The 18,002-nt window shown below is 43.1% G+C and overlaps 1 protein-coding gene across 1 annotated transcript in view; it reads right to left on the bottom strand.

Annotated features, from left to right (window-relative positions):
- Positions 1–3,311: 3,311 nt before the first annotated feature.
- LOC146758568 (cytosolic carboxypeptidase 4-like) overlaps positions 3,312–18,002 on the bottom strand; it is a 79,069-nt gene continuing 64,378 nt past the window's right edge. Inside the window, exon 6 of the mRNA XM_085514877.1 lies at positions 3,312–3,803. Coding sequence (XP_085371003.1) covers positions 3,800–3,803 — 4 coding nt within the window. The 3' untranslated portion in view covers positions 3,312–3,799. The remainder of the gene's footprint in view (positions 3,804–18,002) is intronic.

Genomic DNA, 18,002 nt, shown 5'->3' with positions numbered 1-18,002 from the left:
TCTCACATGTTGGCTCCTGGCATTTCCTGGGGCAATGGGTTGGAGGTCCGTATGATGTTAAATGAAAGACATGGGGACAGAAGATCCCAGGCTCTACATGTGGTGCAAGGACGCTGTGAGGTTCATGTCCCATATGAGACCTATGTTTCATTGCAGGATGTGAGCAGGGATGTGAGAAGAGCCCAGTCTGAACAAGCAGCCAATCCCTGTGAAACTCTGAACTTCAGATCTCTCAGTTCCAGTGCCCTCGTTTGCACATTCTCCCAGAGTTTGAAGTCCTTTATGTTCTGCGGTGCACAATCAGGCACTTGTTCTTGTTATACGTTATGCACTTGGTGCTTAGTACCAACTGGTACCCACTTCTCTGACTTGTCCACATCTCTCTGCAAGTCCTCTCCACCCTCAGTGGAGGCAACAGCACCTCCTCATCTGGTCTCATCAGCAAACTTGCTCAGAACGTCTTCTAGTCCTGCATTCAAGTCATCTGCATAAACATGAAAGGAAAGTGGCCCCAAAATGGAACCCTGGGGACCCCGACAGTGACCATCTACCAGCCTGATGGAAAAAACTGACTATAATCCTTTGGGACTGACCTACTGGCCAACTGCTCACCCACCACATTGTGTTTCTGTCTAGCCATATGCAGAACATTCTGTCCAGAAGGTTGTTGTGAGAAACAGTATCAAAATCTCCACTGAAATCCTCAAGGATTACATCAACTGGCTTCCCTTGGTCAACTAAACGGATAACTGTGTCACAGAATGAGCTTAAATTAAACAGGACCTTCGCCTCACAAACTTGTGTTGGCTGCAACCAATGACAGAATTGTCCTTCAGCTGTTTTTCCATAACTCCCACCATCATTTTCTCCATAATTTTACCAGGCTCTGGACTGACAGGTCCATAATTGCCCATGTCATCTTTCTTGCTCTTCCTTACAATGAGACAACATTTGCCAGCTTCCTGTCAGCTGTGCATGCGCAATGCCATGTGGAGGGCTTATCACAATAAAGATTGGCGGATTTGCTGCGTAGACCGGTCAGAACTCAGATCTGCGTTGTGCTTCCTCCGGCACCAAACGCCCAACAGTGGCAGTTCCGTGTATTGGCCAGCAGGTGGCAGCAGAGACCACGGAAAGAACGTCTGCGGGACAGACCCTGGGGATCCGTTCTATTTTGATTATAGGGGAAGAACACAAAGATGGAAGAGGAGGGAAGGGGGAAAAAAAAAAGAAAAAAAGAAAAAACCAAACCACAGCAAACAAATAAAAACTTCTCCAAACGTAGCAAACGTGAATGTCTGTCAATAAATAAATGAGTAATTGAATTGATGTCCGTTTCAGACAGTCCCCTGTAGAATCAGGGTAAGGGTTAGGATTAGAGTTACATTGCTGGTTAATGCTGTTATCTTTACAGCTCCTGTGAGGGTTGGGGTCTGGGTCAGGTGTTTAAAAATGAAATGAAAAAAGAATTAAAAAAATATATTGAAAGCTTCAGATTTCCTTAATCTTTGTGGGAATCATATAATGTGCAACTCAGATCTACCTCTTCGTGCAGTGACTGCCTGTAAATTTGCTGGAGCCTAATATAATATGGCCTTGTGCTTTCCGCTAACTCACCTTCATTTCATTTTCATTAAATTTGCTTGGTAGTCAGATTTTGGTGTGTGGATATTTTAAAACAATCTAACTGACATTGGCAAAAAATTAAAAATAAATTAAAAAATGCACGACAGCATCGTATCAATTTTTATAGATAAGATACAGAAGAGCTGTTTCCCTTAGTTTTCTGTGCCTCTTTACTTTCTTACCCTCTCCCCTTGTGTGAGAAACTCTCAAAGTCAAAGATTTCTAGTTAGGCAAAGATGGCAGCGATAGCAGCAGTGCTTATTCATTATTGCAATACTGCGCGCACATCCCCTGTTGGCAAGGGAGAAACTGCACACCAGTCAGTGAAATCAATTCTGTTCTATGCCCTAAACCCAATGCAGGTGATGCTCTCATGGCTCTCATTGGTTGAGCATCTCAGGCTCACAGACTCCTCCAGACTGTTGCTAGGTTTCATTTCCATATAAGGTCAATTACCAACCTCTTGTTTTTAGGTCTGCCTTGTACTTTTCTGCGGACAGAGAAGGGCAATGTTTCCAAAAGTCAGTACATTCATTCTGTCCTGTGCTGGGCTCTACCCACCCTGTGTATTTATCTTGTGCTTGTCTCAATTCTCCCCATGTCAGAATGCCCCCAGTCTGAACTTAACTCTGTTCAGGAACTTTCTTGGTGGAAAAACTACTTATACAGCTGTTTTACAAGAGGGTTATACATTCAGTTAGGGCCTACACTATGTACTGAAAATACTGGAAACTTCCACTGCAAAAACACAATCTACCTCTCCCATCTGTGCAGCCTTGCAGACCCAGAGCACGCCAGGTTATTTCTGCTTTCATAGCATTTGCATGCTGTAGGGTGAGCACAAGGTTCTGCTGCTTGATTCTTCTGCAAGAGCTGCCTACCGGCAAATGGTTGCAGGGATGGAGGATGTGACAGAAAGCATTTGTCTCCACAAGAGCAGAGTTACATTCAGTGCAGAGTGTGAGAGTCAGGTTGGTGTGGAAAAGCACTGACACGCTGGGGATGATGCAGTGCTCACATGTCTAACACTCACAGACATTACTGTCAGAAGGATGGTGCTGTGTTGTGCTTCTACCTTTGGCAGCCCCTGGAGAAATGCTGTGGCACACAGAACACCTTTGTATTGCACTGACTGCTGCCATGCAGCATGGATTTAACACACCAAATCCAGAGGAGCACGACTGCATCTAACTGCCCTGAGAAAAACTACTGTAGCTGAAGAGATGAGGAGGCAGCTGCTCATCTGCAGAACAAGCAGCACTGCCAGACACTGGGCCAGGTGAGCACCTCCTGCTGCAGCGTGATGATGACAGGGCTGGAGATGATCTGCAAAGCCAGCTTAAAAGTGGGAGACGTGAGTCAACATGGCAGGAGGACAGAGGTGTTAGGGAGCAGCCAAGGCATCAAAGAGTATCAAAAGGCTTTGAAAGGTATCACAAAGCGACAGCCAGGAAGACTGGGATTATCATGAGCAGCAACCTGGATGCTAGAGATTATTTGCTCCCATACAAAATAGTAGAGATCTTGCTGCAGACATCCCAAAGCCAGGCAAAATGGGAACCCAGAGCTCTGCCTGCACGAACCCCACAGCCAGAGTGTTGCAAGCTGAGCTGCCTTGCTGTTTGTTGCATTCATCGCAATCACTGTGAATGAATACTCAGAATGCAGTCAAGGCGATAATTGAGCATGAGTGACTTTATTCAATAAAAGACAGGAGGGCTTGAGAGGTCAGGGGTGAAGATGGGACTCCTCTTGTCAAGATGAGAGTGGCTCAGAGCTGGTGCTGCTGCCTGGTGCCTGGGACTGGCAGCCTGACTCTAAGTCCTCATCTAAGATGCTCAGCTTCACCTCACTGATGCTGACCTGCTCCTGCATGGTGGTGCTGCTGCTGGGGCACTCGGGCTGTGCTTGGGATGGGCAGCACTGCAAAGGCGCTGGGTCACAATCCAGGCAGGTGACTGCTGTGTCTGGCAGGCTCAGGTCAGGAGCTTCAGCAGAGCCAGGAGATATGAGAGCATGAACGTGGATGAGCCCCTTGTGTCCATCACTGTTACCATGTGGAAGGCTGTCATCCGAATTGCAGCGATTCATGCTTAATAAGAACTCTCCATTGATGGAAACACACTGCACATCACTACTTGGTTTGGATCTCTGGGGTTGACAAGGGCTCGAATCACCTAGGAAGGCATAGAAACACAAGGGTTAGTGTCAAACATTTGCAAGTTGAATCATGAAAGGTTGTTGATATTTGGTAATAGAGTGGCGGCAGGAAGAAGCAAATAGGCTTCAAGCAACAGAGCCACTGTCTTGAAAGTGATCCTCGTGCAGGTCCAGCTCGTGTGTTGTTTCACTGTAATCTGCTTCTTTGGGTCTACCTAGTGGGCAGCAACACTCGAGTTGTTACTGATATCATTGAAAAGAACTGGAGACAATTGTTCTATTCCTAAGAGCTTCAAGGTGCCTAGAAGCACAAATAGAAACCAGCAGTATTTCATCACTTCACCAAAAGGAAGGTCAAACACCTGAGCTGTGAAGAGCAGTTACAGAACCTATGCATAAGATCACACCAGACATACTTTGTTCTAACAACAGTTATGGCACATAGTCCATTTCCTTCAATATTCCCAAAATGAAATGATGTGGAGCATTACAGGGAAAGAAACACTGCACACAGACACTATGACCCTGATTAGACTCAAGCAGCAGACTTAAAACAAGTCAGAGTTTTAGATTCCAGGATATTTCAGGACCTATCGTGTGAAATTCAGTTACACAACAGTGCCTAGGTGCCTGCGTTTCAAGCAACTTTCAGATCACAGCCATGTAAAATAAAAACAAATTCAGTGCAGAAATAGCAATCCTGTACTATAATACTCATGAGATTATCCATTTTTTATAGCACTCTGACTAAGTTCTAAAACTTGCTCATCCCAGTTCACTTCAACAATTTCCACCAATTCAAGCAATGCAGTTCTGAGATCCTGTGTATGTCAGGCAGATAGAATTGAACAGTGCAGAAATAATCTCTGACAGCTTTAAGAGCTCTGTTCTGCTTACAAACTCTCAGTCCAAAACTATTCACAGTTTTAAGGAAATGAACACCTGAAGCAGTTGGATCATCTGCCATTTGCCGCATTCTGCTTCTTGGCATCATGATTAGCACAAAGGGTTTTCTGCTGTCCTGCAGAGATGGACAAAGTCCTGCTTACAAATGGACCAAGTTTCAGTGTACAGCAGAGTTTGTACCAGACTAAAAAGCCACGTCATTCAATTCATGTGCTCAGGTTGTTATGCACTCAGAAAGGAAACAGAACTGACTGTTGAATTCTGAAGTCAATCTGTGGGGTCCTACATTACCTCCTGATTCTGGAAGAGGAAATTCTAATAGCAAATGCAGAACTTTGACCTTTGTAGACATGAGAAGAGCTGGCATTTAGGAACATTCATTTCAGGGAAATCAAATGATGTGTCTATATTTTTACTACAGATAGTATAGGGAGCAGCCAGTTGAAGAACCAGATACAAAAAAATCCAGCCCATTGGCAGGAAAATACTTCTCCTTAAATTCTGTATGCTATCATGGTACAGAATTAGGCTACAGTGCCACATAGGCCAACCAAGCGTAGAACCAAATCCACAAAATACTGGTAGACAAAGCAGCAAAAACAGGGACAATATTCAGCAGACAGGCCTTTCTACCCACAGCTCAGCATGTTCTGCCATCCGAAAAGCAAGGCCTCTTGTCAAGCTCAGCTATTTCCCTTCTCAGTGTATTCTAGCACCACTGATACCCACTGGTATCCTCCTGTAGAGTGCCATCATATTGTCATCATCCAAAGGGAAAACCCACACAGCAGAGCATACAGCAGTACACCCATGCTCCAAATATCCACCTGAGAAACAAAAAGACAAGCTTACAAACCTGAAGCACCTCAAATGGCTTCCTGACAGACTGGATTGTCTGTCCTTGCCAAAGCCCACATATAGCCCATGAAAAGCTGGCTCTTTCCCTCAGGAAAAAAAAACCTTATCGTCCCAGAGAAAGCATATAACCCTAATTCAATTGTTCTTCCACTCAGCTTAGAGCACTACTAAAACCAGCATCTTCACCTTAGCTCATCACACTGCTGCAGTTCCTTTTACAAGGATCTCACTGGCAAAAATGAAATCAAAGCCGTCACAAGGGATTTAGCACAGTTACGTGTTACTGGCTACGAGAGCTGTCAGCACAGTCACCTGTCAGGCTTTGCTGCTGTTCTCTTTATGTAGAGGCACAACAAGGTTCAGACACCTCACAGTGCAATTCTCACTTTGACTGTAAAGAAAAAGGAGGCTTGAAAAGCAGCGTGTGGAAAACAAAGAAACAAGAATTAGAACAACAGTGGGGCCATGGCACTTGTAGGAATTGCTCCGCCTTTAACAGCAGAGCGATTCAAGAAGGATGAGGGCATTCCAAACCAGACCAGATTGGACAGATTAACAACTGCAAGTAGTGGGTTCCAAAATTCCAGACATGAAATCAAAGCTGGAAAAACTCTTCACATTTTCATCTCTCAATTTTTAGTACATTGTGCATTACAACGGAAACAATTCTTCACATACAACTTGGAAGCTAAAGACAAGTCTGACAAAACAGACTGCACAGAAATGATGGATAATTAACAGAGCAAATTGCTCTTTCAAACACTTAGTAATAGAAAGAGATCTCTGAAGTTGCTGTTCTGTAGAGCCCCAAAGCAGTCGCTTGAGGCAGTTCAGGATTAGCCTGAGACGAACCAGCCAGCTGTGTGAACTGAGACCAATTGCACTTCTTCTATTTTACTTTCATTCTATGTGACCTCACTAAGCAAATATTGTCTAAGACCATGAGTATCACATAAATGTGCAGATCTCAAGCTGCTCACTTATCTAGTACCCTTGGCATGATGCTTTATTTTCCTCAGCTATTCATCTAGATTGTGCCTGTTGATTGTGCAACAACAGCCTGTTGGTCTCGATTACCTGTAAGAGGCTTTAAATTTGGCCAGGAAAAATCATTTGAGGATAAGTAATTATCTGGGACTCAGTAAGGCAGTCTTCCCATGCTTTCATAACAGCCGAGATACACACACACACAAACTCATGGAACCCCACTGCTTTGCACAATCCTGTGCACACTCACATGTGTCATGCACTGATTTCCCAGCCAGTCCTCATGGGGTCTATTACTTAGGACAGGAGTGCAGGGGAGCAGCCAGAAGCTGTTTGCATTCCCTGCTGTCTGCTGGGCAGCTTTGCTGGAGATGCTTGGGTTGCTTTGTTTTTCCTTGGGAGGTAGGAAGGAGCTTTGGGTTGTAGGCACATCCCGTGCCAGAGCATCCCAATGGCACGTGTGGGGCACTGATCTGCAGCAGATGAAGGGGAGGAGGTCCCAGCACAGCTCTGCACCATGCTCTGCCACACTGGGCAGCTTGTTCCTGGCTCAGCAGCGCCATCAGACAAGGAGCAGGGAAGGAAATCAAGGATGGGGGGTACCATCAAACGCAGTTAGTGCATGCCTGTGCAAGACAAACAGACCCAGAGCTTGCGGGTTGTTCCTGCTTTTGTAGCATTTGTGTGCTGTAGCTGAGCAAAAGGTTCTGCTGCTTGAATCTTCTTCTGCAAGAGCCGCCTACCGGTAAATGTCTGCGGGGATGGAGGATGTGACAGAAAGCATTTGTCTCCATGACAGCGTAGTTACACTTGGTCTAGAGAGTGAGAGAGGCAGGCAGCACTGCCTGATGTTGGTCAGGGCGAGCTCCTCCTGCCGCATCACGATGATGGCAGGGCTGGAGATGATCTGCAGGGACAGCTCACAGGTGAGAGCCAGGAATGGACACGGCGGGAGGACAGAGGTGTTAGGGAGCAGCCACGGCATCAAAGAGCATCAAAAGGCCCTGAAAAGCATCACAGAGCCACAGCCAGGAAGCTTGGGGTTTTCATGAGCAGCATCCAGGATGCTAGAGACTATTTGCTGCCATACACAACGGCAGCAGAGCTCTCGCTGCAGGCATCCCAAAGTCAGGCAAAATGGGAACACACCCAGAGCTCGGCCGCACAAACCCCACAGCCAGAGTGTTGTAAGCTGAGCTGCCTTGATGTTTCTTGCACTCATCCCAATCTCTGCGAATGAAAACTCGGAATTCAGTCAAGGTGTTGATTGAGCACGAGCGTGCCTTTATTCAATAGGAGAAAGGAGGGGGTGTGAGGTCTGGAGGAAAGATGGGACTCATCCTCTCTTGTAATCATGAGAGCTGCTCAGAGCCTGTGCTGTTGCCCGGAGCCTGGGACTCGTGTCCTGATTCTGTGCCCCCCTGCGAGATGCTCAGCTTCTCCTCGGTGATGCTGACCTGAGCCTGCATGGTGGTGCTGCTGTCGGGGCACTCGGGCTGTGCTTGGGCTGGGCTGCACTGCAGAGACATTGAGTCCAGGCTGGTGCCTGAGGTGTCTGGTGGGCTCAGGTCAGCAGCTTCAGTAGGGATGGGATGAATGAAGGCTTCAACCTGGAATTTATCTCCAATCTACTTTTAATACCTTCATTCGATCAAAATCTACTGTCAATACCTTCAAAGGAAAATGATGCTTTGGGAAACAGAACTTGCAGGCTGAGAGATAAAGCCAAGGTCTTTAGATAAAAATGAGAAAAGATTTTGCTTGTCATTTCGTAACTGTGATGAAATTCGTAATTTTTGTTTGAGCTACATTTTGATAGAATAATGTGGTCGTAATGTGCTTGACTACAAGCATGATTTCCACGTAAAGCTGACTCTTAGCAGGAACTCTGTTTCCTTTAGAAGCAGTGAACCCTGGTAGCGAACAGCTTTTCTTACTTCTAAAGACCCTGTCAACCCAGCACAGGACATGCAGTTTGCTAGCATTAAAGAACAAGTTTGTATTTTCCTTGTAAGCAATGTTGGAAGAGAAAGACAACACACATTTCAGAACCATTTTGGCCCCAGTAAAAGTGATGCCACAGAAGAGCTCCATCAAAACTTATGCAAAAACATAAGTTCAAGTGGGCAAGGCCTTATGAAAATCTTCCACACAACTCAATGGAGATTGGGGTGGGTGGGTTTATGAATAAGAATCCTTAAGAATTTTCTTCTAAGAGACTTAAGAACTGTCAATATATATATATAAAGAATATAAACACTAATTCTGTTACTACAAATAAATATATCCAAAGGGTTAGGAGACCAACCCGATCATATCACAAGCTCTTTGATGACTGTAAACGCAGTCATCAATACGCAGAAAAAGATTTAAATAGATTAATATGAATGAGTACAAATGTACAGAAAGAACAACTAGGAATAAAGGTGGAGAAATGAAGGCACAAAGTGAGACGAGTCTGGCAAAAATATCACACAGAAAAGGATGCAATTCTTTCAATTTATTAGTAGCAAAAAGCTGCATAATAAGTCCTAGTTTGCTCCTCATCAGAGAAGCAAATCCTATTGATAAGGTTGTGAGGAGAGATTTTGCATCAGTTTTCATAAAAAGGTCAACTGTGATGAATTAAGGTTGTTAAGAACTAACAAAGAAGTAAAAAAAAAAAAAAAGGCCTAGAATACAAAAGTAATAGGGTAGAGAAGATACATAGCTTAGATCTCTCCGAATGAGCTGAATCTGCTATATTCCTACTGCATTTCTAAGGGACTGACTCAATCAATCTCAAAGCTGTTAACGATTATGTTTTTAGAACTGAGGAAAGCCTGGTGATGAACCAGATAACTGATACAATGTACAGACTTCTTTTGAAGAGAGGAAAAAAAAAAGGGGGGGAGATGATGAAAAATGATAGACCTGTCAGCTTAACTCCAGGTCCTCAGAAGAAAGAAACAGTTTAGAACAACTTAGAAGAGATAGGTATCATTCAACACACCTTTGTCAGGAACAAATTACTATTAATGATTCTAATTTACCCCTGTGAGAAGGTGTCAGAGCAACACAGAGTGGACGAGATGCCAAGAGAGTTTCCAAAACTTTACTAAATTCTCAGGCCAGATAAGCAGCATGGTTTAGATGAGCTATAGAAGGATGAACATCTGTAGGTTGCTCCAAAAATAATGCCTCCTATTTATTTCCACGGACATCACAGTAGATACAAAGAGCACAATAACACTGCTTGATAGAGTAAATTCTCAGCTACTAAACACTATTTCTCAACTCAGATGCTAGCATTAGCTATGCATTTTCACCAGCAGTGAACAAGAGCCTGCAGGTCGCACTTAAAAAATCTGCATGGCCATCTGGAACACAGCTTGTCTTTCACATCACTGTCACCAGTGCTGAAATGTACCATTCACTGCCTCACTGTACTCACATCCACTGATTGGTCACTGTACATGTCCAGCAAACGTCAATGGATGCCATTTTTTCTGCACAGAGAAATTCAGTTCCATTCCTTTGCTTCATGTGCACTTCCATGACAGACGCTATTTTGCCTCTGCTGCCACTTATCACACAGCAACAAAACAGAAGGGGATCCTGGTGGGAAGGTTCAAACTCTACTGCCATACCACCAACATCTGCCTCTGACATCCTCAACCAACATAATAAAATAGGAGGCTTTACTTTCAGAGCAGCTCTTATAAAAATTGCTTAGAAAAAGTACTCTGAAAGTAGCTCTCAGTCTCGCTGTCAAAATGCATAGCTGTTCTAAATGATCTTCTGCAGGACCTGGTCACAGAATTGGTACAATCCAATATTTTTATTAAAGATTTAGATGAAATAGAAAGTATGTTAATTTGATTTGTGGATGAAACCAATGTAAGACAAGTTTGCATTGGAATTCAAAATCATTTTGACAAACTGGAAAAGCAGCCTGAAGTAAACAACTGCAATTCAATAGGGTCAACTACAAGCTACTACAGTCAGGCAGGAATAATCAATGCTACAGACACATGAACGAGGAGCAATGACAAGGTAGCATTTCTACTGGAAAACGACAACATTCTGCACTGCTGAAGACTGCAAGCTGCATGTGAGCCAGCCACTCATGTACCAAAGTGCAGATACAATTCTGGCTGGGTATTAAAAAAAACCTGTACGCTGGCAGGACACACAAATTAATCTGTTCTCTCTGCACTGTTAATCTCTCTGTTAGAATTCTGTTTCCAGACTCAGGAAGCAATTCACAGGGAGACTTGGCACAACTGAAAAAGGTCCAGAGGACATCACTGAAAAGCAAATAAGCTTCTTCCTATGGCTAGTCTAGGTAAGACAAAGAATATATATGGCAAGGACTTCCTATGGCAAGATAGGACTTAAGACAGACAGACAGTTCTAAACATGAGAGTTGTATGAGCTGGAACAGATTACTTACAGAGTCTGGTAATCCCAATATTAGAGATCTCTACAGAAAACTTAGACTAACCTATCAGAAATGATGCAGCTAAGTTGAAGAAAAAAGATGGCTGGTGGAGGTCACCGCCAGCCATTAGCTTCATTAATTTTATGCAACCACAACTAATATGTAGGAACAATAATTCCAACATTAACTGGCAGAGAAAAGGCAAAGGAGTAACAGGACATTTAGAGGACACTTCTGCTAGAACAGCACAGGACAACTTTGATTGGGAATGAGATGTGTTGGTAAGATACCCAAGACTGGAAAATCAATCGCTATTGGACACAGCAGTATTTAAAACCAAATCACTGTAAGGTCAGAAAACAAAAAGATGAGAAAGTATAATCCTGTATCAATATGCACCAATGGAATCAGGCAGTATAAAATGAAAGCTTGAATAAAACTTGCCTATGGTACTGTTAAACCTAGGAGGATTACAGGTCACTCCTTGCAACCTCACTCCTCCTCACAGAAACTCCAGAGAAGATCAAAATGAACAGAATTAGAATGAGCTTTCATTGATGAGCCGTTAGGAACAAATAGATTACTGAAAGCTGTGTACATTTTATCAGCAGCAACCAGGTTTGGCAGGGCTGTTATCGCTGGGTCTTAGTTTATAGAGGTATAGATGAAGGGGAGAGGCCATCTGGGCAGAGCTGCCAAGTGAATCATAACAGATCAGGAGCACAGGGCTTCCCTTCAGAAGGCTGAGCTGGGAACATCGTATTGGGAATTCTTTCTCTTACCAATTTCATCTGATCTCTTCTCTCTAAATCCCTTTTCTATTCCAGGCTTTGTTTCTCTGGGGCCACTTATAACACTCCTTTGTTGTGACTGAAGGAAGGAAACAAAAGAAGCAGGAAAGCATTTTGCTGTATTAAAAGCACAAAGATGGAATGTTTTGTTGACTGAATGTGCACTCTGCATTCTTAACTGTTCTGATCCAAAGCACAGTAAAGTCTTCAGTTGCCTTGGGTCACATTCACAGTACAAGTCAATATTTCATCAGTCTGGTATGGATTACAGAGGACTGAATTATCTCAGCATAAATTCTGGATTGCATTTTATATAGTCCATGGACCTGATATCTCCTTTCACTTTCCTACCTGCATTTTAGCAAAGGCTGCAGGTAGGTGTCATTCAGTAGGGTTTCAATAGACACGTTTCCAGGTCTCATACTGATAGGAAGGTTAGACTCTACAATACAAAGAACAGATTACAGCCATAAACTATGCCTTCTCTTCCACCCTCATCTCCACTCCCCAGTATGATACCTTATTTAACTTATAATTGCAGTACGATTTTTCTTTTGGGGTTGGGATTCTTATCAACTCCACCATTAAGCAAGTGGAATAAACTATATCAGGGCAAACTACAGGCAGGTAAAAATAACGTCTGCAATCTCTTTTCTAGAAATGAATTAGCTCTGGTGCTATAAAATCTCTAACAAGTTGGATTAAAAGACAGACTCCTCTTACATCTTTATTCCCAACAGAAATAGCACTGCTACTGCTGGGAGATTTATTCATGTCACAACCAAAGCACTTCACATTCCCAAGAAGACCAAGTCCTTTGGCTTATACCTCTTGTGACATCCTCAATACATTACCCTTTCCATCCACAGACCAGGGTATATTAGAGATTAATACAGCTCAGCAACTCAAAACACACAGATTGTCAGTCTCAGTAATCAGCCTGAAGAATTTAGAGGACAGTTGTTATTTACTGAAAGTGATAAGAGACCCAGCAGAACACTTAACTCTAAATAAACAATGTGGAAACTTCACTACCCAGAAAGTCCTAAGTGGCAAATACACAGCTCAGATGTTCCTGAATATGGTTTGATTGCATCCATGCTGTGAGGCAGCAAAAGCAAAGGGAGGGAAAGCTTAAGTCAGAAGGCAGGGGGCCCTTCTCACATGGATCTGCTCTCGGTGTTTAGCACTGGTTTGTTAGTTCATTAAGAGTGTGTTAGAAATCAGTCTCTCCATGCTTCTCACCAGCTCCATCGTGCAACAGCGTGGCATTTATTACAATGCACTACTCAGTAATGGGGCCTTCTGGCATGTGAGCAGCAAGGGGTCATACAGAGCCTGAAGGGAGCTGGCAGGGGCTTTGTGCAGCACAGAAGTAACTGCAGAGACAGTTCTTTGCTTCTCTCATAAGTTTCCCTGTAGAGAAGTGTCCCATTAGAACAGTAAGAAGACGGCAACCAAACCCCATCTCCTTAGAAACATGCAATGATTTACCTATTCTACCCTACCACAATGAAGTGCTTTAGCACTTTACCTATCTTAAGCTTGTATTGGTTTCTGCTCACCCTAACGCTGGAAATAAACCCATTCTCCAACAAGCTGTTGCTGCTCACACAAGGACTTGTGATGGAGCTCTAAAAATAGCCAAGTGGCACAACAGAGAGAGCTCCTGCATTCACGCCAACACCAGGATCCAGAGCCCAGGGAGCTGAAAGGGCTGATAATAGCCTCCATCGCTGGGCACTAAGTGGTTAGGCTTTGCCAGCTGCTGAATTCCTGCCAGCCATATGTCTGATATCCTATAATAACCAGCCAGATGTTGGGCTAAGGTAAAGCCTGACAGAGTTCAGAAGGAAAACGGTGTGCCTGCCTCTCATGATCAGCCCTTGCTGATCTTTGAACTCGGCTGTTATCTTGAAGGAAAGCCTCTTCTGAACTTCGGCATGAATCTAATTAATGAGTTAATTCCCTGCTAATCTATTCTCCTCTTTGTGTCCGTTTCATGATTAATTTAGTTCCAGTGAATTTCCTTTACTGACTGCAGAGTAGAAACACACTTCCTACCCTATTAATCTCCACTTCTGACCCATCAGTAGGGGACTAAACAAGGGTAAATGGCTCCATGCTTTTATTTTCTGAGCCAAGTGATTTCTAGCAACGTAAGGTGGAAGGAAGTAGGGAAATTCTGCAGGCACATCATGCCACTACTGTAAGAAAAGGTGGAATAAAGGCTGTCGATTAATTGAAAATTCTGCCCAGTTACATCAACCACACATCTAACAGAGAGGAAAGAACAGCAAGGCTACACACTGCATAGGAATGTCATTCGGATGTAAAGGATCAGATAAATAGCCAAGCCCAAACACCAAGAAGATAAAATCTGTTGAGGGAAACATAGCAGGGATCTGGGTTTTGTTATTCCTGAAGTTCCAAGGCTCCCTCATATATTTCCAAAGATATTTTACTGGTGTGGAAGAGAAGATCTTAACTGGAGAATGCACAGACTTCTCTGTCTACCTCTGCCTCCAGCACTCTTGGGAAATAGAAGGAAATTTGGCCTGTTTACCTGTCTGCTGAGGTAACAGTTACTCTTTCAGCATCTAAGTCTTAGAATGAAGTCCTCTTTGCTGAAAAACGAACATAATCTGCTGTTTAAACTAATAAAAGAACAACAAACCAAAATCAACCTGCATTACTGTTAGCAGCGTACAGACATGACAGAAAGCAGCAGTAAGGCTGACATTTTCTTAGTTAAGCTAAACGACTAATAACTACCTGGAATAACACGGGGAGTGAGCACAAGGCTGCAGCTTTATACCTCTGGATCCCATTCAGGGCCAGGCTGTTTATTTCCTTTAATGCTTTACATCTGTTAGCATTAAACCACACTATCAGCTCTGATGGATTTACATGTATCTTGCTGTTGCATGCATCTCTTGAGAGGCTGAGGGATGGGAAAGGTTACCTTCCCGCAATTGCGTTCCTACCCCCATAGCTCTCATGCAGCCTTCAGGGAAGCATTAAAAAAAGAAAAAGAAAAGTAAAGAGAAGCAAAACCCAAAGAGCTTCCTTCTCCCATGAATTAAACAAAATGTTCTGAGGCTGTATAACATCCATAGGAGAAGAAACGCTGCCGGTGATCAGCATCGCAAACCTTCCTTCTGATGGCACAACGTGTCAAGGACATTTTTAATGAGGGATCAAGGACACTGCTTCTTGAGAGTCATCTTGTTTAAGCTGTGCTAACTGTGGCTTTCTTAGCATGCAAACCCAGCACCTCACAAGAGAGGCAGGAAAGCACCACAAGGCAAAGAAGTATCCTGCTTGCAAGGCTGTTCCTGTCATACCTGCAGGGGAAATAATCTCAGATGTTGCAGAGAGCATCTTTCTATTGATCCTTCCCCAACAGCCGTTAACTTAGAGCCACTCAGTAAGGAGATGGAAATGCCAGAAATGAGGAAAAATACACCAAAATAAGCAGAGACCTGTAGTGAGCCTATCCATTATCCACTTTCTGATAAACCCCAGTCCATATGACAGAAACTACACTTCTGAGAAGCCTAAGGAATCAGTGGATGCTGCATTACAGAAGAGTCTTTCAGATATCTGACACTGCTGGGAATAAACTCCTGATGGACCACGACCAAAAGAAGGACATGAGCTAGCAAAGAGAACAAAGATCAGAAGTTATGCAGGGATGCTGAGTACACTGCTCCCAGTTTCTCTCTATCTCCAGGTGCTGGGTCATGCATGACTAGATTTCCCAAGCAGTACCTGGTGTATGGCCAGCAGCAGCAGTATTAGAGGCTTAGCTTTCAGGCCTTGCTCTCCAGGGACTTCCTCCACTTGGAGCAGAGGCTTTGATCCTGAGTAGTACATTTGCACAAAAAGAACCTGGGTATGATTTTAAAGAGAGAGAGAGAGAAAAGTGAACACAAGCTTTGCTTCTGCATCTTATGTCTCCAATCTGCTCCTTGAAAATGGCAAAGACATCTCAGACATATTGTCAAAGGACCCAACTAATTTTTCAGCCTAATCCATTCTTTGTATCTCCATGAAAAAATAATATATATATATATATATGTATATACAGAAAATTCTTGAAATTAAGGCAGTTTTTCACTTCCATGAAAGCAGAGAGGGATCTTAGGTCCCAGCTTCTTATGGGGACCCTCTATCTTATTCACTGCTCCTGTGCTGCCCACAAGCTGCCAGCATGACATCCTCATCCACTCAACTCTCTCTTTTCCATTTCATCCTTTCTGGACTAATTAGGTGAGAACCGTCTTCAAGTCAGACATAATGCTGAAATCTAAAAGATCTAAATATAAAAAGTGACATCATTTCTTACGGGCATGCATTCCCACCTGAGAGACTCTGGTTTCCTTCACAACCCCTCTTTGTGGCCAGCAATCTTCCAAGATTATTACTTAAAGATAAAATGGTTTCTCCAACACATTCATCAAATCAGGTGATGATAAGGCTGATTAATCCAGGAACCTCCATCCTTCCTGAAAACAATAAACTGCAAGGCCTACAGACAACAGGATGGAAAATATTACAAAACTTATTTTAAGAAATGCTCTGCTTTCTCTATCGAAGCCATCCTGAATTCCTGTCTTCCTACATGTTAAAGGATAACACATAGAATCACAGAACAACCCAATTTGGAAGGGACCCATAGAGATTACTGAGTCCATACTGGACCACCCAAAAATCAGATTGTATGTCTGAGTAGATAAATAAGGACGGTTCCAGAGAAGGTGATTAAAGTCATTAGAGCAATAGGAAGGCTAAAAAATATGAGTGTCTTTCGTGACCAGATGCACAAGAGAGACAATCATTGTTTACAAAATAACTGGCAATTTGGGCACTCCCAATTATTCTCTCTTACAGCAGAGGACAAAAATGCATTTGCAAAGGTGAAAGCGCAGCTGAAGAGAGGAAACATTTTCTGAGCAACACACAGCTGATCTATGAAACTCAACTGATAGACTCAAAAAGCATTAACCACTCGTACAGAAAATAAGAACATTGGAACATTTCATTAGAAAGGATTATTGTTATTATAATTACTTGGAAAGGCTATAATTTCTCACATTTCCAAGTATAAATAAATAACTGTCTGAAGATAGAAAGGCATTCCCCCATATGGTGGGAATAGTTTGTAATTGTCCACGATGGCAATTTCTTGCATCTCTCTGAAATCTCTAATGCTGGGCACTGTCAGGAAGGACTCCTGACTGGCTGAACATCGTACAATGGATCCTGTCTCATGATTCACATCTTCACAGATGAAAATACAGGTTGTGTGTTACAATGAAAAATAAGTATTAATGCGATGGAAAGCCTGACAAGACAAATCCAGGTAGCAATACCCAAATTCTTGGCTGCCCCCTGCAGTTCAAAGGAGATCAAACACTGTTTTGTTGTTTGATACTGGGAGTTTGCTTGCTATTTGAATACCTTGGACTTTTATCTTTTAATGAGATGCTGATGCTTTATGGAAGATACTGTAGAATGGCATCTTCAGAAACAATTCTGAAGTACACAGTGTAATGTAAAAACTTGTTGAGCAGCCCAGACAGAACAAACAGATTACACAGGAATAGACAGAATAGACAGGAATAGATGCTTTCTATTCCTCCCTTTATTCCTTATTTCTAATGATACTGCCCTGATAGCTCTTCTTGAATTTAGTTTCTTCCATTGCTTACTCTCCCTCCAAGCTCCAATTCCTCTAACTCTTTTTTGAAAGAGGGATTTAAGGTAGTAACTAATTGTTAATGCTTAATAGGAAGCCATTATAGTTTAACAGGTAATAAGATACCATAAATAACACTGCTGGTAATGCACTTTTAAATGGTTAAGGATGTACTTGAAAGCGTAACCACACAAAGCCTGCTTCTGTTACTTTAAAAATGAAACTCATCCTTCCAGAAATTAGCTTCACATCCATCCGAAAAACACAAGTTTTACCAAGAAGAAATGGATGCAGGATTGAGAGACATATTCAGCAAGGGACTCCGACTGCATCAGGGGAGAAACATGGAAAGAACACGCTCTAATAGCTGGAAACAGCTGTTTTTTCTTCTATCCTCTTACAGTGTACAGACCCTGCTTCTCCTTCCTGCTCTGGTGGTGGCCAGTGCTTGGCATGTTGTCTTTGCTCAGCCTGAACTACTGTTATCTACAGACTGGCCGTGGCCAAAATGGCACAGGTCTTCATCTTGTGAGTGAACTCCCCCAGT

This window comes from Coturnix japonica, chromosome 13 (genome assembly GCF_054131305.1).
Source record: "Coturnix japonica strain WE chromosome 13, WE-NBRP24, whole genome shotgun sequence".
Classification (NCBI taxonomy): domain Eukaryota; kingdom Metazoa; phylum Chordata; class Aves; order Galliformes; family Phasianidae; genus Coturnix; species Coturnix japonica.
Note: the sequence above shows the minus strand (reverse complement) of the source record. Positions and strands in the feature narration are given on the sequence as shown.